Raw genomic sequence first — 24,096 nt, 5'->3', positions numbered from 1 at the left:
ACTACTCCTGTTTCTGCTGTTACTCCCTGCTGCTACTAATATTCCTAATCCTGCAGCTACTACTGGTATTAGTCCTTCTGCTGCTAATGCTATTACTACTACTGCTACTATTACTAAAACTCTTGCTGCTGCTACTACTGTTAGTACTTCTGCTGCTACTTCTAATAATACCGCTATCACTACCGCTGCTAATTACAAAAACAATATAAATCAATATAAATAAATTCTAATGTGTCACAAATACAGTATTTAAATAAAGCATTTTCATGTTACAATATGACCAAGCTCACCAGCTTGCAAAACTGCCTGAAAAGTGTAATTGCAATGTGCAGTTTGACAACTGACTAAAAGCACACGTGTGTCATGTCCACCAGAAACCAAGCAGATCCTACAAATTACTGTATATACTCGAGTATGAGCCGACCCGAATATAAGCTGAGGCACCTAATTTTACCACAAAAAAATGGGGAAACTTATTGACTCAAGTATAAGCCTAGGGTGACCATCTGCATGCCTCACTGTGTCCATGTGCATTCCTCACTGTGTCCATGCCTCACTGTGCCCATGACTAGACTGACGTTTAACATGGGAGTCTATTGAAGGGGTGCCCGGCTTTGAAAAATTGGTGCTCCCCAGCCGTAGGTCCCCCAGACAACAACCTTTAAACACTTGTAGAGGAGAAATGGGGCTACATGTGTGCCAAATTCCGGGTCCAGGGGACCTACGACCAGTCGGTAACTGGGTCCCTAATGTCTGGGAGATCAGGAGCAAAAAGGTGACTCGAGTATAAGCTGAGGGGGGCATTTTCAGCACAAAAAAATGTGCTGAAAAACTCAGCTTATATTCAAATATATACGGTACTTAGCTATGTTTGTGACTATGAATGAGACATGGATTCCAGCCACAAACACTGCAAGAGTTGAAGCTGTGATTCACCTCGCTCGGAGCTGCAGGACAAAATTTCCTTTATTCCTGGGATAAATGCATATATGTAGGTGGGGAAACAGTATGGAATGTAAAAAGAACCATGGTTACTAGGTTCCTGTGAAAACCCCTTCATAAGTAAGGAAAGTTTAAAACTACTGTCTGTAAATGGCATACCAGAGCACCAAAAAAAGCTCAGGTAACCACTACTTGTGTTGTATACAAATGAAAACTTTACTGACTTGTTAAATGTGTTCCCCACAGAAATGTTGGTGCCTCAATAACCTATATATCTATATAGATATATAGATATAGATATATACACCCACACTGTGGAATTCTCTAAGAATGCCAGCACTGGCTTAACTAACCTGGTTCTGGGTCATTTAATGGATCACGTTTTGCACAGAACCTGCAAAAAGCTTAAAGTGAATGTAAACCCTCACATACACCCAGTGAAGTGAACGGCCTCAGGCGATACACAGAGAAACAAATCTCCCTACATAAATTTTACATGTATATCTGCTGTTTTCAGTTTTGTATACTGTTTAGAAAGTGCACATCATGTTAGAATGTTTACTTCCTGATTCAGCAGTAGCAGTGTAGTATTGGATTACACTGGGAGACAGCTGATTGGAGGAAAGGCACATATCACCCTCCAGATAGGCAGAGACTTTCAGAGCTGTAATGTGAGTAGAGCAGCTTTCTGCTATTCTATTTATCGCACCCACCTTGACACAAAATTCAGGCTGGTTTTATCAAGTGTCAGAGAACTTGTCTGAAGTTATCATGTTGATAACAGAAGAACAGAGCATGAGAAAGCCATGGGACTTAGTGTTTTGAAGAGACATAGGAAAATACTGCAGATATATGCCCAGCTCAAATTTCATGAATCTGGTCTACATCCAATAAAGTAAAATTACAGTCATCTCCAGCAATAGGAGTTCAGTTTTCAGTGAGACACTAATTATCATACAAGAAGAATACTGATCACATGGTGATAATAACGGCAGATCCTAAATTGCATTTAGTTTGGTAAAAGCTCTAGCAAGAAAAAGAAAAATCTGCAGCAAAGCTTGCTAAATTCTAGCTATGTATACTTTGAACCCGAAAGGATTATTTTGCCTCAACCAAAATAGTTTTAAGACAGCAGAATATTTAAAAGGATTATTTTAATGCTTTAAAACATTACTGTATAAATTGCAAAGAAATATACTGTATGTACAGGGGGCATCCCTATTGGCTCATTTCTTATGCATGTTCACCTGTCTCCTGCTTAGTAATTCTGCACAATGGCTGTGCTTCACTGCTCCTCTCTCAGAACAAGTCTGTGGATCTGGTCTAACCTGTCTGAGAAACAGCAGGCTGCCTACAGGGTCAAACAAGCTCATATCCACAGTCGTTAAGCAAGGATATTAATCATGCTCTCAGATATACTGATGGTAGAGCATTCATAAATCTGTAAACGAGATACAATAAACAAACAATATTTGCCCATTCTTTAAACCAATAATTCACAATGTTACGTTGTATTAAGTTTTAAGAGTCATTACACAATTTTTATTAAGAATTCAGAAATACGGGCGGATGACAGTATACCATTATGGCCAGTCGCAAGTGTCACAAAGCAAGTCATATAGCATTGAATGAACCTCAAACATGGAGGATGTTTGCTTATGTGAAAATAATAATATAACATAAAATGTAAAAAATTACATTCCAGCAACATTATGATGTTAACACATTGCTCAGCACATATGCTTATATGATTGTCACCTACCACAGCCCACATGCTTTGCTCTATATCCTTGTGTATCATACAACACAATCCTACCCTCTTGCATGTTGTGTAACTTGCCTAATTTTGCATTTAATATAATTGCCTTTTAAACTGTTAAAGAATGCACAAATGTTTTCTGTAAGAACCAGTAAACATGCCAAGGGTGAGCTAGAGCTAGACATAAACACAGATGTTAGTCAAAACCTTTGCAAAATGTGACATATTTACCAGACTCTTCCCCACCGTCCATCCTGAAGGATCTTGTTGTGTGCTTGTAGCTGCCGGTGGGAAGAAGAGGAGGGAAGCTGGCAACACTGTGGGGGTAGGGGGCACACATGGGCCTGAGCAGCAGGGGGAAACATATGGTGCACAGGGAGGGTGTTGGGTGCAGTGGGGAGGGAAATTACTGGAACTGATCTGTATGGCTTCATCTGCAGCAACTGAAAGCTTTCAGGAGTGAGAGGAGAGAAAGCCAGCTTTCAGCTGCTGCAGAGGGCCATACAGGTTATTGGTTCCAGTATTTGCCCCCCTGCCACGCTGATCACCCTCCCTGGCCTCATCTGATTCACCCAGCTGGTCTGAGCCCCATACAGGTGGACCTGTTTTGTGGCCCCTTTACCATGGCTCTGTTTCTTGGAATCATAAGATAACCAAAGGGGCCAGAACCATGATGAACACATGGGGTGCGGAAGATGAACCAATTGGCAGAGCAACAAAGTTCTGGAGATCCATGGTAAAACAAAAGAAATTATGGTGTTGCTGGAAAAAAGGGACATGCAAGCACATGTCCATGTCTACAAAGGCCAGGATGTCTCCCTAATGCCTCCCTAAGAGGTTATGACAAGCCTGGTGGATTCCAAGAGGAATTTTGACTTCAGATGAGAACTTTCAGGGCCTTTTTGATTCAAGATGGGGCAAGTGCCCTCCAAGGGCTGCATGAAAGTCTTTGCCCCTGGTAACCACCTCCCGTACACAAGTATCTGATATGTCCAGGTGTCCTTAAAAGCTAACAGATATTATCCCACTGCGTAAAGTGAGGGTGTCCCTTCATGCTGAATAGGACTTGTCTGCAGGCTTAGGGAATTTAGAAGCTCGGGGTTTGCAACTGAACTTTGCTTATGGTTTTGGGTCTGGCCCCAGAGGATAAAGCCTGGGGGTAATGAGAGAACTCTTCTTAACCTCAGAAGGGAGGGTGAGTCTTCCCAGCATGAAGCTTAGGCTTCCTCTGCTGGGGTAGATAATTACCCTTAGTGAAGGTGTCCAAAGCAGTTTCGAAGAGATGTTTTCCTTTGAAAGGCATGTGTTTTTTTTCCCTTCATCCCTGCTCCTCAAGCCACCTACTTAGCCAATGAGTTCTCTGCATTGTTTACTGATAGGAGTCTCAGTGAAACAAGAAGGGAGGCATCCACTAACCTGTCTACACAGTAGGGCTGCTGACAGGAAATACAAGCGCTCCACAATATGGTAAATTTGTGTTGCGGAAAGCTGGATCCCTTCTCATGAGTCTAGTCGTTTACCAAAATGTTTGACAGACTAGGATCATGACCATGGTAGGTTGCAAAACAGGGCCTGCCAGAGAAAATATGGTCCTAATAAGAATCTCCACACATTTATCAACTAGATCCTTAAACACTGGCACATTATCTACAATAATTGTCAGTGCTTTATTAACAATTTGCCCATCACATCATGCAGAAATACTGCGGCAGGGCGGCCATTCTGCGCTGGATCACGCATCTGATACGTTATCAGCACTTCCAAGTAGGGGGGCGCACATACACCTGCAGCTTCGGCTGTGCTGTGATTTGTTACAGCACAAGCTGATCAGTGGGTACTAGAGCTGCACGATTCTGGCCAAAATTTTTGCTTAGAATAAAGATCACGATTCTCTCACAATTCTCACGGCGTAAAATCTTTTACATTTATACAAAAAGTTTTTGGGAATAACTTTACTGGTTATTTTTATTTATTTTTTCAATTCATTAAAGTAATTTTTTCCAAATAAATTGCATTTGAAAGACCGCTGCGCAAATACAGTACGACATAAAATATTGCAAAAAATAAAACAATTATACATATATATCTATATAATGTTTGGGGGTTCTAATTAATTTTCAAGCAAAAAAAAAAAAAAGATTTTAACTTGAAAAGAACTGTCAGAAAAAGGTTTGGGGTAGATTCAGATAGATTAGCGGATCTTTAGATCCGCGTAATCTATCTGATTTACGATCCGCCGGCGCAAATTTGAGAGGCTAGTGCAGTATTCAGAAAGCACTTACCTCGAAACTTGCGCCGGCGGATCATAACTCCCCCGGCGGAATTCAAATTACGCGGCTAGGGGGAGTGTAGTATTTAAATCAGGCGCGTCCCCGCACCGATTTAAATGCGCAGTCCGTGAATTTTCCCGGCGTGCATTGCTCCCAATGACGTCGCTAAGACGTCATTGGTTTTGGCGTGAATGTAAATTACGTCCATCCGTATTCGCGACAGACTTACGCAAACAACGTAAAAATTCAAAACTCGGCGCGGGAACGACGGCCATACTTAACATTGGATACGCCGCATATAGCAGGGGTAAGTATACGCCGGAAAAAGCCGAATGCAAACGACGTAAAAAAAAAAAGAGACGGGCAGGGGTTCGTTTCTGAATCGGCGGAAATCGGAATTCGCATATTCATCGCGTAAAAAACCGAAGCGCCACCTAGCAGCCGGCAGGAGATTGCAGCCTAAGATCCGACGGTGTAAGTCACTTACACCTGTCGGATCTAAGGGAGATCTATGTGTAACTGATTCTTATGAATCAGTCGCATAGATCCGACCGTTGGATCTCAGAGATACGACGGCGTATCAGGAGATACGCCGTCGTATCTCTATCTGAATCTCCCCCTTGGTGTTTAAGTGGTTAAATGTTCCTAATTTACATACAGAAGTCTATTTCTTTGATGTAAAAGTCAAATTGATACAATGTTTACACTTAACATTCCACTGAGAGAATGTTTTCAAAACTTGGCAGACTGTCCAGACTTTGACTTTTGGCTGAGAGCAGAGAGGACATTCTTTGCATACCAAAGATCGTTTTTGTTTTACCAAAGACATGTAGCAGAATATATGTTGGCCTAAATTCATGAGGAAATATGGATATGTTTTACTTTATTTTTTCATTTATATCACAAAAAAAAACCCCAGTGGTGATCAAATACCATCAAAAGAAAGCTCCATTTGTGTGAAAAAAATAATAAAAATATAATTTGCGTACAGTATAGCACAGTGCCGAATAGCAAAAAGTGCTCTGGTTATGAAGGGGGTAAAATCTTCCAGCACTCAAGTGGTTGAGACGGGCCTAATCAATAGTGGTTGATTACTAGAGGACTCGTGGGTATAGAACTGCAAAACATTTTGGAGGTCTGAATAATTTATAAGGAGTTGCTGTACAGGATATCTGGCAATAGGGAGTGCTTTGGAAAAGGTTTAGTAATCGTATGGCCTCTAAGGTTATCCTACACAGGAAGCAGCACTAGCGGAAGCTACAGCCTGCTCTTCCATTTATAAGTTGACATGTATCGCATCAATAAATAGTGAAGTGATCTCTCTTAAGTCTTGGAGTTATGGTAGCTGCATGCAACCCAAGTAGGGTAAAAAGGTCTGGAAAGTGTCACAATGTAGAGCCCAATGTATGGACCAATTCCAGGCACGCCCAGCAATTGTCCAGTTTAGCATGGTCTGGATACGGCAGCCAAAGGTTTTGCTGAGGATACACCAATTAGAATAGTTACATAATGTGTCTAGCTCAAGCAGCGTATAGAGAAGTCCTAACTGAAGGAAAATAATCTTTAAAAAAGGAAAAAAATGGCTAGGAAAAAATAGGATTTTATACTCATTGTAAAATCCCTTTCTCTGAGTTCATGGACGGACACAGCCTTAATCTTTGATGAGCTTATTATTTTTTGCTCACTTATTATTATTGTACCATCTTACCATTATTGGGACCATTGGCGTTTACCGATGAATCCCAATTTTATAATTTTTTTCTAAGATGGAGTGACACGTCAGTTAGTCTGGATATTAATATTATTTTTACCTACATTATGAACCTCTATGTTGCCAAGCCATATCAATTATATGCTATTATTATACCTACAATGTGCTATATGTGTTGTTCTTGGTGCCAATGAGCCCACATGGTACCATGTTACGTCATTATTATGCTATTCATCTATGTGCAATAAATTGTATTATTGATTTTTTACTCAATGGCTACAAATGGTGTTACTGTGCTACATTTTTGGTTCTTGGTTATCATTTTCTACCCACCAGACACACTTTGACGTGTTCCCTCCTTGGCTGCTTGATTCATACAAAGTCCCCCATGTTCTTTTCTCCTTCACAGGCTTAATCTTGACAAAGTGGGTATTAGCCTTTCTTTAGGAGTGACTAGGCAGAAAGTGTTAACAACTTCAAAAGCTGAACAGCCCCGCCCCCTAGGGGGCGGTCCTACTGGCTATATCCCCTCAGCCTGCACCAAGCAGCTCAGTTCGTAACAAGCAGTACAAACTTAAAAAAAGAGGGGTGGGTGCTGTGTCCGTCCATGAACTCAGAGAAAAGGATTTTACAGTGAGTATAAATCCTATTTTGTCTTTCGTTCATGGACGGACACAGCCTTAATCTTGACAAAGTGGGACGTCCCAAAGCAGTGTCAAAATGAGGGGTGGGAACAGCATAAAATTAAACTTCACCCCAAAACAAAACAGAGCTCCTCAACTGAGGAGTTGTAACTTTAAACAGCCGCCTGCAAAACTTTGCGGCCGAAGAAGCATCCGAAGATGCACTCACATCAACTTGTAAAGTTTAGTGAAAGTGTGACCAGGCAACCAGGTCGCCGCCTTACACCTGGGAAACAGACGCTTAATGTCAGAAAGCCCAAGAGGCACCATTGCCCTGGTCGAATGCATCGTGACAGGGAGGCGCCCGACCCTTTCTGGCGTAAGCCTGATCACGATCTGTCAGCTCTAACTCGAAATGGTGGCCATTGAGACTGCTGGGCCGTTCTTGGGACCAGCCACCAAAACAAACAGTGAGTCTGAACTCTGGAACGGAGCAGTAACAGACAGTATACTCTCGGCGCCACGTCATCTCCTTAGGATTCGACGGATGAGGACACAAGGATGGCAGTACAATGTCTTCCTTGAGATGGAAGGTCAAAATGACCTTAGGAAGAAAAGAAGGCTGTGGACGCAGCACCACCTTATCCTTGTGGAAATCAGATAGGGAGCCTTGCATGACAAGGCTGCTAGCTCCGAAACTCGTCTAACTGACGTGACCGCCACCAAAAAGACCACCTTCTGAGAAAGTGTCAACAAGGGAATCTCCCTGATCTCTTCAAACTGTGGTTTCTGAAGCACGAGAGGACCAAATTCAAGTCCCACGGAGGTAGCGGAGGACGGACCGGAGGGGCCACATGCCGAACCCCCTGTACAAATGTTCTCACTAGAGAGTGAGCCGCCAGGGGTCGCTGAAAAAAAAACAGCCAGGGCAGAAATCTGCCCCTAAAATCGTACTTAACGCAAGCCTTTGGTCCACCCCACACTGTAAGAACAGCAGGACTCTGGACACCTGGCTTTCAATAGCTAGGTGGTCTCTTAGTACCTGGCTTTCAATAGCCATGCCGTTAAAGCCAGTGACTGTAAAGCAGGATGCAGTATGGGACCTTGTGACAGCAGGTCCTCTCTCAGCAGTAGACGCCAAGGGACGTCTGCTACCAGACACACTAGATCGGCGTACCAAGGCCAATCCGGAGCAATTAGGATCATAGGAATCCCCTTTGCCTTCACTCTGCGAAGCAGATGAGGAAGGAGCCTTAGAGGAGGGAAGGCATAGATTATCCGGTACTGACTCCACGGTGCCACTAACGCATCTGTTGCAACTGCTCGTGGGTCTCTTGACCTGGCCACAAACCTCAATACTTTCCGATTGAGTCCGGACGCCAGGAGATCTACGTCTGGTGTACCCTATCTCTGGCAGAGGAGCTGGAACACATCCGGGTGCAGAGACCATTCTCCTTTGTCCAGCATCTGGCGACTCAGGTAGTCTGCCTGCCAATTTTCCACGCCCGGAATGTATACGGCCGACAGGGCCGATATTTTCCTGCCCACCTTAGGATGTGAGCGACCTCCAATGCTGCAGCCGAGCTTCTTGTTCCTCTTTGATGGTTGACATATGCCACTGCTGTGGCGTTGTCCGACTGGACGCCCCTGTAGCCTCTGAGACCATGTGGAGAGGCACAGCCTGATTGCCCGAAGTTCCAGGACATTGATCGGCAAGTGGGAATCCTCCGGGGACCAGCGACCCTGGGTCGACTGAACCCCCCAGACCCCCCCCCCCCAACCGGTAAGGCTGGCGTCCGTCGTGATGACTATCCAGTGAAAAGGAAAGAACGACTTTCCGGACAGAAGTGCCGTGAGGTCAGCCACCAAACAAGGGAGGTCCTGACCAGGTTGCTCACCCGGATTTGATAATCCAGGGATGAGGGGCGCTTGTCCCATCTGGACAGAACTTACTTCTGTAGCACTAATGTGAGATTGCGCATATGGTACCGCCTTTGAGGAGGCCACCATGAGGCCCAGGACTCGCATGCAAAAGCAGAGTTACGACCATTTCTGGGATGTCAACTGCCGCACCGCAGTCCGAAGGGTCTGCAACTTTTCCACAGGGAAAATAACTCTTGCCTCTGAGGAGTCCAGAATCAACCCCAGATATACTAGGAATTGAGGCGGTACCATTACTGACTTCTGAATGTTCAGTACCCAACCAAAGTGTCAAAGGGTTTGACAGGTTATAGACATGCTCACCTCTAATTCTGAGGCTGAAGCGGAATGTACACTTACTATTTTACATTGTAGCAAAGTTTAATTTCTTCAGTGTTGTCACATGAAAAGATATAATAAAATATTTACAAAAATGTGAGGGGTGTACTCACTTTTGTGAGATACTGTATATGAAAAAAATATCCACAGTCCCTAATAGAAAGGAGAAAAGCTTTAGTAGTCTGGGTGTTTAAGCATGGGTATGGAATGGACCTTGTTTAATACCGAACATGCATTGATTAATGGTATAATACCTTGGCTCAAGCATCAAAAGTGATATAAAAGGGAAAGCCAATACATTTCCATCTTTAGCTGTTCTAGGGCAGACTAAACACAAAAGGAAAACTGTGGCTGGTTTTGGCCAACAAATACACAGTTAGAGACTTATACATGAATCCAATGTGCACACCGACTGATTAGGAGTGGGGGTTATTTACTAAAGGCAAATCCACTTTGCACTACAAGTGCACTTGGAAGTAAAGTTGCTGTAGATCGGAGGGGGACATGCACGGAAAATAAAAAACTGCATTTTAGCTTGCACATGATTGGATGATACAATCAGCAGAGCTTCCCTTTATTTCAGATCTACCCCTTAGATTTATACTTGTAGTGCAAAGTGGATTTGCCTTTCATAAATAACCCCCAATATGTCTTTTTTTTTTTACCTTTGATAAAATCAATCCCCTTCGTGTGATGACAATACAATGCATTTTACTAAATTCACATCCCTTCTAGCCTCTAAAAGCATTTATCATACACACTTTATCCAGCTTGTATTGTGAATGCTACTATGCTGGAATGTCAGAGTATTCATTGTCTTCAGCAGGAATTGAATGGCACAGAGCATTATATTGTACATCAAATAGAAACATAATAACAAAAATAGCACACCACCATGCAGACAAACCAAGGCATTTCTGAACATTCAGTTTTTAGAACTTACTCGTCAATCCTGTCAGGGAAGCCCCAGCAGTGAGCAGGCACAGTATCTCCATGACCAGTGTGGATAAAACTGTTCTTTAGGGGTCGGCTAATATCATGAGCAGACAGTCCAGCTACAGATGTCACAGCATTGCGTGGAAATTGACCAACCTTCAACGTGCTCTTGTTCTGACCTCTCCACCAATAATTCTCTGCCCTGTGGAAAAGATATATGTCATGGCACAAGAAAAAACAAAAATGAACAGGTTCTCTCAGCAAAAGTAATACCTACTAGAGGAAAGGGTGTGGGGAGGGGTACAGTACATGGAAAACCACAAAGGGAATGCTGTCTCATGTCTTTCTTGGCTCACCATAAGAACACGGTAACCACAGCTTCCAGCAGATGTCTGTATCCTCAGTAGTACAGGTTTATAAGACTGGAGTGGTTACGTGTTCAGTTTGTAAGATTAACTATTTGGCCAATTAACACGTGGGTGCATGCATAGTAAAGACTGAGTCAGCCTGTCTTCCTGTCATCCCCAGAGAGGCACGCACAGACACAGCACAATCCCTGAAATGTTCACATGTCACAAGCACTCCTTCCTGCCTCCTCTGGAATTTCTTCGCTCTTTCACTAATTACCTGGCTCAGAACGTCAGCAACTTGAGGGGGCAATGGGCAAGATATGACTGGTATCCTCTTATTACTAGGGCTAATCAAATAAAGGCAAGGGGAAGTGAAGCCCAATTAATGTGGCAGGACACTACAACAGTTTGTCTCCCACACAACCTGCCAAGCAGAACAAGCCATAAAATCCCTTATCATATTACACTGAGTAATGTGTGTGTAACTACGACTTGTATAGATGTATATGACATCTCATACAGGTCAGGATATGTAGAGAACATTACCAATGTGTGTGTGTGAGAGAACTGCCATAAAAAATGTCACCAAACAAGGGTGTGGGACAGCACAGGACAGAACTTCAGGATAGACGTGACAAGTAAGAAAACACGGACCTAACTCGCATTCAGGTAAAACCAATCAAATCTACATGCTATCATTCACAGAAACCTTTACTAGTTGTTGTAAATTTAAAGCTATGCCCAAGGGAAAGCCCATGACTACAAATGTAGACAGTTCTGTACTATTCTTACAACCCTGAGCAATTACCGTTCTATTGCTCCCTTGTGTCTAACCATTACAAGAAACACAGGAAAGAATTGTGAACAGCTATGACCGGTAAACACACAAAGAACAAAAAAAATCATACTTGTCTAAATTGGCATTGTGGATTACGTTAAAACTTAAAAAATAGAAATGTCAGTAGAAGACTTTACACTAATGGGCATCTATTAATTGAATGTAACGTGTGTGTGCTTGTAAAAACATAAATCAGACAGCTATTGACAGCAAGTCCTAGTATGTGATTAGAAGCTAGTTTAAAGCTAATCATTTTCAGCTCTACCAGATGTTACTAGAATATTACTTACACAGCCCCAGAGAAAGAAATGCAACCTGTGTCCCCTGTTCTGACAGGACTTGTGTCCCTGCTGCTCTTACACCTCTTTCCCCTCCCCCCCTTTCACTTGTAACCCATCCCTTCTCTAAAGATCAGCTCACCTGCCCCCGCTGTGTGGCTGCCAGCAGGAATGGGAGCTGTGTGTGGGTGTGTAAGAGTGTATCTAAGCTGCAGCACGCCATTGGTACACAGGCCGGGTCAAAGGAAATGAGTGCATTTAAGTTCATTGTTCTGCATTTAACCCATTCTTTGGCAGCCGCTGATTTCATCAGAGCACCGAGAAATACCTGTTGTAATACAAGCTGACAATGAAGTCAGCAAAAAATAATTAAATGGGTACAATTTTATAAATATGAGTTAACTAACATGCTACAAGAAGGACATTAAAGTATAATTACCAGGTGTATCTAAACACTGCAACTGATTTCATATATTCATATTACAATAAAAACCTTCAGCATGGACACCATACACAGCACTGAAAGTGACCAAACACACCACCTATGTTTGATTTATTCTATATGAGGCTGGGTTCACACTATACTACACACTTTGCTCTGCGACATTGGCCCTACACTGATCCTACATTTATCCTACATCCATCGACTTTCATGAACAGGAGACTACTTTGATCCGACTTTGCCCTGGATTGGAAGTCTGACTTTCAATTAGTGGGGATCCGACTTGGATCCCTGCCAATATCAGGCACTGTGTTTGATATGAATCTTGAGGGGGAACTCCACGCCAAATTTTGACAAAAAAACGGCATGGGTTCCCCTCCAAGAGCAAACCAGGCCCATGGGTCTGGTGCGTATTTGAAGGGGAACCCCCTACACCGAAAAAACGGCGTGGGGGGTCCCCCGAAAAAATCCATACCAGACCTGTATCCGAGCAGCAGCCTGGCCAGTCAGGAAAGGGGGTGGGGACGAGCGAGCGCCCCCCCCCTCCTTAACCGTGCCAGGCCGCATGCCCTCAACATAAGGAGGAAGGTGCTCTGGGGCAAGGGGCGCCCTGCGGCCCCCCCCACCCCAAAGCACCCTGCCCCCATGTTGATGAGGACAGGGCCTCTTCCCGACAACCCTGGCCGTTGGTTGTCGGGGGCTGCAGGCGGGGGGCTTATCGGAATCTGGAGGGCCCCCAGATACCGGCCCCCCACCCTAGGTGAATGAGCATCTGAATAAAATCCCCTGTGACGATGTCTTTGTGAGACGCAACGATCGTCGGGAAGTTGACGCGCTGACGTCTTCGCCCATAGGAAGGGTGTCTGCTTGCCGGCGGTTTGTTTTTATACGTGATTTTATTCAGATGCTTTTGTAAGTATATCTGATTCTTTTTATATTAAACTCTGTGCATACAATATTATGCTATGCGAGTATTTCTTCCCTTGGTACTGTACGAGATACCTGCTGTGAGTGAGGTGATTGTTTCCACTCGTTCGGATTACTTCCATCCACCCTCCAGCCGTCGAAATTGAGAAGATCGATTTGGATCCGTTCGGATTTCCTGTGTTCATCTTCCTGGCTAACGACCTATTCCAGTCCAGAGTGTGTTTGACTTCCAGGCCTATTTAGCCTGTGTTCTGGTAAGCAGACTTGTACTTCTGGTGAAGGGACACGTGTGATATTGGTGCCATCATAGGCTTTTTTTCACATTTCTGCTATTGTGGAATCACTTTTGTTTGACACATATCAGGACTTTTTTTCCTTTTTGCTGCCATTTAGTTGTGGGCAATTGGACTCCTACATCATCTAATATAAAACCATATGGGTCACATTCACACTTATGCACTTAGTGTGGCATTTATATTGTTTATATTTTAAGATATTTTCCACTGTTTTTATTTCCATGTTGGTTTATAGCGCAGTTTCCGTATTTTCTTTTGCTTATTTGTGTTGTCGCACAATTTTTCACTGCTGCTTTATATTCATAATATTGCATTTACTGCTAGGTTAGATGCATTTTCAGTATTTCACTTATTTGTATTGTGTTTAGTCACCATAAGGGAGCACGGTATTTTCTCTTTTTTTCTGTTTTACTATGATATTGATCATGATATGCTTTGTATGAGGCAGTGAACTTGTTCTGTTTACTACCAAAAAGTGAAACCCTATAAGACCCCTTTCACACTGGGGCCGCCCGAGCATTAGCGGTAAAGCGCCTCTTGTTTTAGTGGCACTTTACCGCTGTATACCGCTGTTTAACCGGTGCTATTCGGCAGCTAGCGGGCGCTTTTAACCCCCGCTAGCAGCCGAAGGAGGGGTTAAAAGCACCCCGTGTTGCGGCGCTTACAACGCGCTTTTCAGCCCATTCATTTCAATGGGCAGGGCATTTTGGGAGCGCTGTATACAACGCTCCCAAACGGCCTCAAAAATGCTGCTTTCAGGGCTTTTCCTAACGTCCCACAAGCACATCGCCCCAGTGTGAAAAGTCATACTAAAATGAATGGGAGGCGGCTTACAGGTGCGTTAAAATGCCAGGGTGAAAGGGTTTTTACATTTACATTTTGAGATCCCCACACAACCCCACAACTTAAAGCGGAGTTACACTCATTTTTCATTATTACCCCCAATGTAATTTGCACATATAGTGATTTACTTTTTGGATATTTACATGGGGAAATTCATAATGAAAGTACTTTTTTTTTAATTAGTCTTCCCCATGACCTCCAGTCACGGCTGCCTAGGCGACTACATCACTAGTCAGGCCCATGGACTTCTGGGATGTCATCAATCCCAGGATTCTTTGGGCATATAAAAAGGGTACGAGTGCGAGATTTTGGGTTCTCTGTTGATTGACAGGTTACCATAATAACAGGGTGGGAACTTACACCAATGCTGCCATTGCTATGGCAGCCTGTAATCAGCAAAGTGTGCCACACAGTGTCATTACTGCGCAGGCGTGAGATCAGGAGGTGCATGCTTGGTAGCCAGCTGCACTGAATCCCAGGAAATCCTTCAGTTGCCCACATCCTCGATGGCCGCTAATTGTATCTGAGATCAATTAAGAGATTACAGATTTACAAGTAACAAGTATGTGGACAGTTATGCCAATATCCAAATAATACAGTTAAAGTAGCAAGAATCATGGAGGTGCTTTTGTCAAAAAATTGCCTAGGGGACTGGAGCTCTGATTTAACCTTTTATAGCTGTTTTACAGCACTCGCACTGTAATGGGTTAAATGCAGTCTCTGACACACAGCCTTCCTAAAAAAGGCTTGCCAACATGGCACTAAGGAAGCAATCAGTCACTTCCTTTCCATCTTGCTTCCACTTCTATAGACTTGAAGAAGGTAGTTGCCATTTTATTCTGCCTAAAAGACAGAGCTTCCAACTGACCCTCGTGTGAAGGGTTTATCCCTACTGTTAAGTCCCTCTGATGTAAAATAGTATTTAAAGAGTATGTAAACCCAACATATCATATTCCCGATATGTGGCTGCTGTACCATGTACTTGTATGAGAAAGTATCCTGTTCTCTTTGTATTGCTTCATTTGTGTGAAATCCCTGGTGTTCCTGCCGGTCCCTCTGCTTTACTATTAAAAATTGACCACACTAAGCATGAAAACCCACGTTGGTCAATTCTCCAACTATGCTTGGAACTCACCCTGCTCTCCAATGATAAGACTTGGCCTGACACCCCCCCCCACCCACCCCCCTCGCACAGCCTTTCACTGGGAAGATCAGTGAGCTGCCGTTTCTCCTCCCCCAGCCCTTTTGCAGCTGAAAACAGAGGGAATGTGATCACTTATATAAAGGGGAGAAAGGGTATTTATAATGTTTTTTTTTTTTAGACCTGTACACAAATGTTTTGCCTTTCAGCCCTGGTTCACACCAGTGCGGGTTTGAAATCACACTAGCGTGATTTTAAATCCGCAAATCGATGTGATTTGGACCGCCAATTTCTTTGCAGTTTGCCACTTCATTTAACAAAAGTCTATGCAAGTCGCAATAAAAAAAAAGGTAGTGCAGGAAACTTATTCAAAGTTGCAACAATTTGAATGGTTTCATTGCCGGAAATGGGGTGTGACTTGTCATGCAACTTTGAACAGTCAAATTGTAAGACAAACCACACCAGTGTGAACCGGGGCTCATGTCTATTTTAAAGGGGTTGTAAAGGTAAAAGTTTTTTTTACCTTAATTCACCCAATGCATTAAGGTAAAAAAACATCTGACAGCAACGCCCCCCCCCCCCCCCCCCGAGCCCCCGTTTTACTTACCTCACCCGGGGGCGGGGCCGAGTGATAAAGTCGGCGGCTATGGACGCCGCTGTATTACGGGAGCGCGCTCGCAAAAGCTTTCCACCATGCGAGGGAGCTCGCATGAACGTGGAAAGCTTTTGTGAGGAGGAGCTGAGACAGCCGCCGAGGGACCCCAGAAGACCGGATTCGGGGCCACTCTGTGCAAAACGAGCTGCACAGTGGAGGTAAGTATAACATGTTTGTTATTTTAAAAAAAAAAAATTCTGCCTTTAGTGTTCCTTTAAACTGAATGGTAGTTAAAGTGATTGTAAACAATCACCCAAATATGTTAGACTATACTAAATCTCTCATATCATCTTTAAAAAAAAAATTTTTTTTAAAAGCCAGTATAATAGAAAAGAAATGGTGGGGAAAAAAGCAGTTATGGGTTTAACCAATAATTTTTGTGTATTTGTTTTTCATGGCCTATGTAACAGGGGCATGTCCTTTAGCTCCATACGTATTAAAAGGAGTCCCTTGAACTTGTGTTGAAACATTAGAAGGTATGTTGATAGACTTAAAGGAAACGTGTAGTTAAAGAAGAAAGAGGCTGCCATTTTGGACCTCTCTTTGAAATTTTTTTAGCGGTTTCATGTTAATCCAATAGCTTTAATACTTTGAGGCACTGACCCACAACAACTTTACAGATCATTTTTTTCTCCCCTAAAAGTGTAAACTACAAGTGCATTTGAAAGTGCAGTCAGTGTAGATCCGAGTGGGACATGCAAGGAGAATAAAAAGAACAGCATTTTAGCTTGCACATGATTGGATGATAAAATCAACAGAGCTTCCCTTAATTTCAGATCTACCCCTCAGATTTACAGCGACTGCACTTCCAAGTGCACTTTTTAGTGCAATTTCACTTGTAGTGCAAAGTGGATTTGCCTTTCGTAAATAACCCCCAATGTGGTCTTGTTCTAGGTCAGTAACTAAAAGTATTGCGATCATAGACAGAGAAGCAACTGTGTTGCTTTTACAACTGCTCCTAAATGGTTAAACTTGACAGATAGTAACCCACGTTTAAAATGTCAGTTTTGCCGCGTTTACATGCCGCGTTTGCGTTAAGAAGAGTTTAAAAAAAATAAGTTTTTTTAAATGGCCAAAAACGAATAACGCCTATAAACGAAACGCTGCTGAAACGTGGAAATCTTCTGCGTCTAAACCAATTTTTTTGCTTTCAAAGTAACACTGTTAAACGCAACTGCCTAAAAACGGCAATAAACAAGACTGTGTACATGGTCACATAGGATAACATTGAATGAGTTCCGGGGCAGTTGAAAAAAGCGCCCAACTGTCTCTGAACGTACGCCCCCCCCCCCCCCCCACAAGATACCAAAGAAGCCCGGGGGCCCTCGCTCGTAAAAGAGCTTAAAAGAAGAAAGCGGGGGCCCCGGCAGAACGCCCCCCGGAGCTGACTAATAAATTACTTGAAAAACCCTGTGTAGTGTGTACCCCATACTCATTCACCTAGGGTAGGGGGCCGGGATCGGGGGGGGCCCCTTATTAAAGGGGGCTCCCAGGTTCCGATAAGCCCCCTGCCCGCATGACCTCTAAAACCAACAGACAGGGTTGTCGGGAAAAGGCCCTGTCCTCATCAACATGGGGACAGGGTGCTTTGGGGTGGGGTGGCCGCAGGGGGCCCCCCTGCCCCAAAGCACCTACCTCCCCATGTTGAGGGCATGCGGCCTGGCACGGTTAAGAAGGGGGGATGCCCGCTCATCCCCACCCCCTTTCCTGGCCGGCAGGGCGGCGTGCTCGGATACGGGTCTGGTATGGATTTTGAGGGGAACCCCATGCCGTTTTTTATTTGAAATTAGGCGTGGAGTTCATACAAAACGCAGCTGACACAGTGCACTACGGTTACCTGTGGTTATGTGCCGATAGCTACGGGACTTCGCAGCTGGACGCATTCAGTTCTATTTTTTCTATCCGCACAAAATCGCGGGTAACAAAACCGCAGGTAACCGTAGTGTGTGAAGGGTGTCATAGGAAAGCATTGTGTGCTTCTAGCTGCGGTAAAATCTGCAACTAAAAGCACCATTCTATCCGTCCGTGTGAAAGGGGCCTTAGTCACTAAAAAGGTCAAAGCTGGCCACTTGCATTACAATCCAATTGTAGAGTCTATGCAAAATAATCAGATTACATAGAGCTATGGGCTACCTAAACAATTCATTGCATTGTTCTATACTTAGAAAGGCCCACATACTACACAGCTGGTAAATTTAACACGAGATTGTACATTCAGATTGTAATGTGTGCAGCCTGCTTTAGGAGGAGGTCAGCGAAGACAACCCCTGTGATTCTCAAATTCTGCTCACATGGAACCCTTCTCCACTTCGGCCTTCAAAGTTCTCGTTTGAATATTTGCTACTAGGGATCTTTTCAAATAGTTACCTGAAATTACCCCAATCTGTCTTAGCCAGAAGAGCAAATTGATTTACACAGCTATATTTACTCAATGCTCCCACCTGCTCTATACAACTGTTAAAGAATGTAATTTTGTGATAAATATTCAAAAAACAGGATCTTAAAAATAATTTCCTAGTGCAGAGGACCATATTACTTGCAGAAGGCCTTTAAATATACAAATGGGAGCTCCAGAAAATCAGCTTTGCTTATCATGAAACTCTTTATATATACCTGTTCAGTTCTTTTGTTGTTGTGGATTAGTGTTAAAATATACAATATCCTGGATGACCATGTGTAATATAATAGTCCTGCTTTGAAACAAGAGCTTCTTACAGTTGTCAGTTAGGTTATATGGTAGTGTGTGTGTGTGTGTGTGCGTGTGTGTGTGAGTTAATCTGTGCACACATATTCAAGCTGGGCTGCAGTTATCAGTCTACGTAGCCTGTCCCTGACGCCCGGGCACAATTACGAGGTGTGGTTGTGATGGGCGCTCCTCCATGACTCACATGTAGCTCTCCACCCAGACCTGATAACCTAACCATAGGGTGAGTCAATGGCACACTCTATGAGTAACCCCTGATTTTCCAGTATATTAGGAAGAGAACACCTTTTACAGAAAACCGACGCATATAACAAGTCATTAGAAAGAACGATCACTAAAACCACTAGAGAACAATCCTAGAATATCAACCAATCACATAAGCTGCTGTCACAAAACACAAAATAAGCTTTAGGGAAATAAGAAATGTGGCTTCTAATAACAGGAGGGTACAAGTCTAAAGCAAAGCCACCAGTTACTATATAAGAAATGTTTCCAGCTATATTTACACCTTCTAGAACAACTTTACATACCATGAAACATGTTCTGTAAAGAGTACCTGTAGTGTCTGCCTGAAATACAAACACAGCTAGTTTTGAACAAAATAATTTGTCATCTCGCCGCCTGCACAGCCCTGCCTTAATGATCCTTTACAAACACAGACATTCTGAAAATCAGTTTTCACAGAAGCATAGATACACATCCCACACGGTGGACCTGGTGACTGGTTGCTTCAGCTGGGAGATGGGCAGTGCTTGTTGGGCATTTTCTCCTCACCTAGAAGTTTGTCATTTTGATGTCATCTAGACACCAACATTCTTTTATTATTAAACTACACCTATAGGTTTAGAAAAAAAAAGTCACTTCTCGCACAGAAGCATCCTTTTATCTTTTTCTCATAGACCTCTCCATAAGTTCAAAAGCAGTGAGCTTCTAAAAGTCAGACTGGTTGTAAGGAGTGTTGTGACATTAAAATTCCACCAATATAAGAAGCCCCTCTTGCTGACGGTGGAAACCAGTCACATTGCTGTTTGTATTGGTCTAGCAATGCACCAACACCTTTGCAGCCATTGAGCTACATGCTGGGTGTTTGGTGTGCTACTGTACCTTTTAAGAAAGGGTGGCTCCCCTTCAGTCCACCTGTCCTCATCTATCCATCAGAATGCATGTGCCTCCATTGTGGGGACACTCACAGTTTAGTGTTAGGACCACAGATTCCAGTGTGCCGTGACGCGGCTCTGTGGCTCACGCATGTGTTTGCAAATGCATGTGGACAAAACCCCTGTTTTTAACGCATACTGTTAGACAGGTTAATTGGTTGTCTGCGAGCTGGTCGGTAAGTAGGCTTGGTTTTTCCTGGGCATTCCCCAGGCCTTTGTTGTTAAACAGCATATATGCCTACTGGACATAGTACTTAGTTTGTATGAAAACACATCAGTTCCCAGCACTACTACTACAATGTGGCAAGATAAAAGTGAAATAAAAAAACGTCACAGCAGCTGCACATGCGATGAAGTTGGCCAGTTACTTCATGAAGGAATTTAGTCACTGGGCTTCAAGGCGCCTGAAGAACTACTTGGCTTTTTAAAATACAGTACACTTGAATCAGGAAACAGGCACGCAATTTTGGATAAAACCTATCTTAATCTCCATATATCAGTTTGCCTATTCTGAGCAAAGTAAAAGATTCTCTTAAAAATGCAACCACTCAACCCCCTGATACCTTCACCATGCCCTTGCATCTGCTGGCACCCAAGGTCTCTTTTTTTTTGTATGTGTCATGTTGGTCAGTGACAGAGCTTAAAAACAATTAATAACCTTTACCAATGATTGAACATTCTGAACAGTGATTGGCAACTTAGGCCTGAGCACTGCATCATGGGAGGAACAGGAAAAGGCCAGCTATACCCAGAAGCATTAGATATTTCCTACAGGTTCCGACAAACCAATGGAGTGGCAGGGCAACATGATGAAGGTATCGGTGGGTTTAATTTAGAAAGGGGGGTTAGGTACTCTGTAAATAAAATGTCTATATCTCTTCAAAGACATCACATATTCACTGTGTCATTGTACGTTCTGTGAGTGCTCCCTTTCAATGTATAGTGCCACCGGTGCAGAAGTTCAGCATTGCAGGATTAATACTTGTGTATGAAGCAATGAACATGTTAAGTTCCCAGGTGGGAGGGAACTGGTACCTGCCCTCGATGACAGTTATTACATCATTAATCTGGATGTGCAGCTTGTCCGGCTCCTGGAAATCTTGCAGTGCTCGCATATCTGTTGGCTGGGCCTAGAGTACAAAGGACAAAAATAAGGTAATGTCAGCAAATGTGATTATTGCTTCACAACAAACCATTAAAACCCTTTAAACTTAGACAGAAATAAAGAACTGGCTCTAAATCTGCAATTTATTGGATATTCCACTTTGATTCCAAACCAGACATCTGTATTTAATATTGTGTAACATTAATGGGGCTTTGCCAAGGACCCCCCATAGTATCTGGAATCCCAATGTGTCTGGACCAACACATGTTATGTGATATTTTTCTCTTATTGCTCCTTTTAATATTACACAATTTAGCTAGATGTGCTATTTATTTGTGTCCTGGCCTTACCTCCACTAGAAAGTCTCTGAGGGCAACAAATGTTGGTCTGTCTTCAGGTTTGTGAGCCCAGCATTGTAGCATAACATTATAAATGTCTTGTGGGCTGTCTTCTGGCCGCGGCAAACGTTCACCCTCTTTATCAATCTTATGAAGAATCTGCAAAGAGTAGAGAAAAAGGTAAGATGTATGGTTAGTAAAGAATGGGGAGACTGCAAGCAGAAGCTAATGAGAACGTGGTGTATCTTGTACAAAAAAACATGGCAAAAAGTCTATGTAATTCGCAACTAGTACAAAGACTTCTTTCACTTCCTAACTTGTACAAAAAGGCTGAAATCTGGTTGGCTGTCCCAGACAACACAATTTCCTTTCTTGAGATTTTGTGTGTGGACAAACAATGTGGGGAATGTATTAAAACTACAGCAGCTGTAACCAGTCAGCTTCAGCTTGTGCAGTCAAGCATTGAAAATGAAAGATAGAAGCTGATTGGTTCCCTGCACAGCTGATCCACATTCTGGCTGCTCCAGTCTTGGTAGATCCCGTTCAGTATGCTTTCCCCTTTTATTTAAAACTCCATTTAAAGAAAAGTTTAAATTGGTTGTAAACCCTTCCATATACCCAGTGAAGTGACTGTCATTAGGTGATACACTGGGATGAAACGAATACTCTCAGGCCCCGTACACACGTCCGAGGAACTCGATGGGCAAAACACATCGTTTTGCTCGTCGAGTTCCTTGTGAAGCCGCCAAGGATCTCGGCGAGCCGAAATTTCCCATTGAACAACGAGGAAATAGAGAACATGTTCTCTATTTCCTCATCGAGATCCTCGTCGGCTTCCTCGGCCGAAAGTGTACACACGGCAGGGTTTCTCGGCAGAATACGGCTCCGACCGAGTTTCTGGCTGAATTCTGCCGAGAAACTCGGTCGTGTGTACGGGGCCTAACACAAGTTGTATCTGTTTACCTGCAGCACTTTCTTCTGTCTTCTCTTTATCTGCTCAGTACTGAATTTAGAAGCTTGTCTGAGTTGTCAGAAAAATAGGGGCAGAGAGCTGAAGTTACACTCTGCAGAGATCAGTGAGGAGAGCTCTTGAGAGCTGATTGGAGGGAAGAGGCACACCCTTCACACAGCTCACAGGAACATAGCTGATGCTCTCAATCACAGGCTGTGTGCTGGAGGTCCCTTCCCTGTCACCATTTTTCTCTTGGTGTCAGGAACACTTGTCAAAAGTGATTCATGCTGATAGCAGAGGAACAAAGCAGTAGACAGAAATTACACTTAGTGATTTTAACTGAGACAAGTATACACTACCGAGAGATATGCTTTGTTCACATTTTATGTCTGAGGTTTACAACCACTTTGAATTCAAATTGTATTAAAAGTCGAAGATTTGCAGGACTGTGTACTAGACAGTGTATTTTAGGATCTACTAAACAATAGTTTATTGTGGTCATAAACTATAGTTAATTAACCAAAAAAGGTCACAGGTACATGCAGTTAATCCACCATATTTTGGGCTCTGTGAGAGGCTGCTGAGGCTCTTTGTGGCAAGACAACAAGCCAGAAGCTGTAGCAAGGCATGTATTAAAATAGGTACTTTGTAGAAGTCACAATTTGTACAAGCATTAATTACCTGGGGGACAATGACCACGCCAACAGATATGGGCTGGGAATGTGTCCAATGTCCACTTTCAGAAAGTGCAAAATATGTGGAGCAGCTCCAGGTGACCCTGGATTGAAAGGTACCTGAATACCTTCTGTTTGTTCTGACAACTATTAAAGTATAACTATAGGTAAAACATATTTTTTTTTTCATTTTTGGATAAAGTAATGGGGGGGGGGGGTTATAACCTCAGTCAGATTTTTTTTCCTCCATCTATTTCTCCATTGTGAAGATTCCCTTCACTTCCTTTCCCATAGTTAAACAGGTAGTGGGAGGAAATCCCTGTAAATTAAGGGAATTCCTTGGGGACCCCCAGTCACGGGAAATAGTGTCCCTATTGGAAGATATACCTTCTATTACTTTTCCGGGGACACGTGGGATTTTCTTTTACTTTTACTTGCAATGATAATTCAAGGACAAATAGAAATCCTTAAGGGGGGCATAGACAGCAACGCAAACTGACAGGGGTTCTAATCCCTCTGCACTCTATTAAAAAAAAAATGTTTCCTTTAGTTATACTTTAACCAGCACTGTCATATTGGCGGGTTTGTGAATCACACATGCTTCCTTTAGCCACCATTTACACTAAATGCGACTTTGAATGTGTGCTACTTCCCTTGAAATAGTAAGATTTCAAAGCTGCAGGTCAATGCGATTTCAGGTGCAGATGTCTATGCAAGTCGCACCTGAAATTGCAAAAAATAGCGCAGGAAATTTTTTTCAAATTAGTGCGGCACAGCACAGTCAGAGTAGCACAGATTTGAACAGACAACAATAGGGTGTGACTTGTCATTCTATTTGGAGCTGTCAATTTGCATGACAAGTCGCAAAATGTGTGAACAGGGACTTTAGCACATGA

At 43.1% G+C, this 24,096-nt stretch overlaps 1 protein-coding gene across 6 annotated transcripts in view; it reads right to left on the bottom strand.

The window, feature by feature from the left end:
* Positions 1–24,096, bottom strand: part of TNK2 (tyrosine kinase non receptor 2) — a 241,147-nt gene that overhangs the window by 33,272 nt on the left and 183,779 nt on the right. For all 6 annotated transcript variants that reach the window (XM_040349625.1, XM_040349624.1, XM_040349620.1 and 3 more), the window contains 3 exons: positions 21,587–21,733; positions 21,167–21,261; positions 10,508–10,702 (listed from right to left, as the gene is read on the bottom strand). In XM_040349625.1, coding sequence (XP_040205559.1) covers positions 10,508–10,702; positions 21,167–21,261; positions 21,587–21,733 — 437 coding nt within the window. The remainder of the gene's footprint in view (positions 1–10,507; positions 10,703–21,166; positions 21,262–21,586; positions 21,734–24,096) is intronic.

This window comes from Rana temporaria, chromosome 4 (assembly GCF_905171775.1).
Source record: "Rana temporaria chromosome 4, aRanTem1.1, whole genome shotgun sequence".
Classification (NCBI taxonomy): Eukaryota; Metazoa; Chordata; class Amphibia; order Anura; family Ranidae; genus Rana; species Rana temporaria.
Note: the sequence above shows the minus strand (reverse complement) of the source record. Positions and strands in the feature narration are given on the sequence as shown.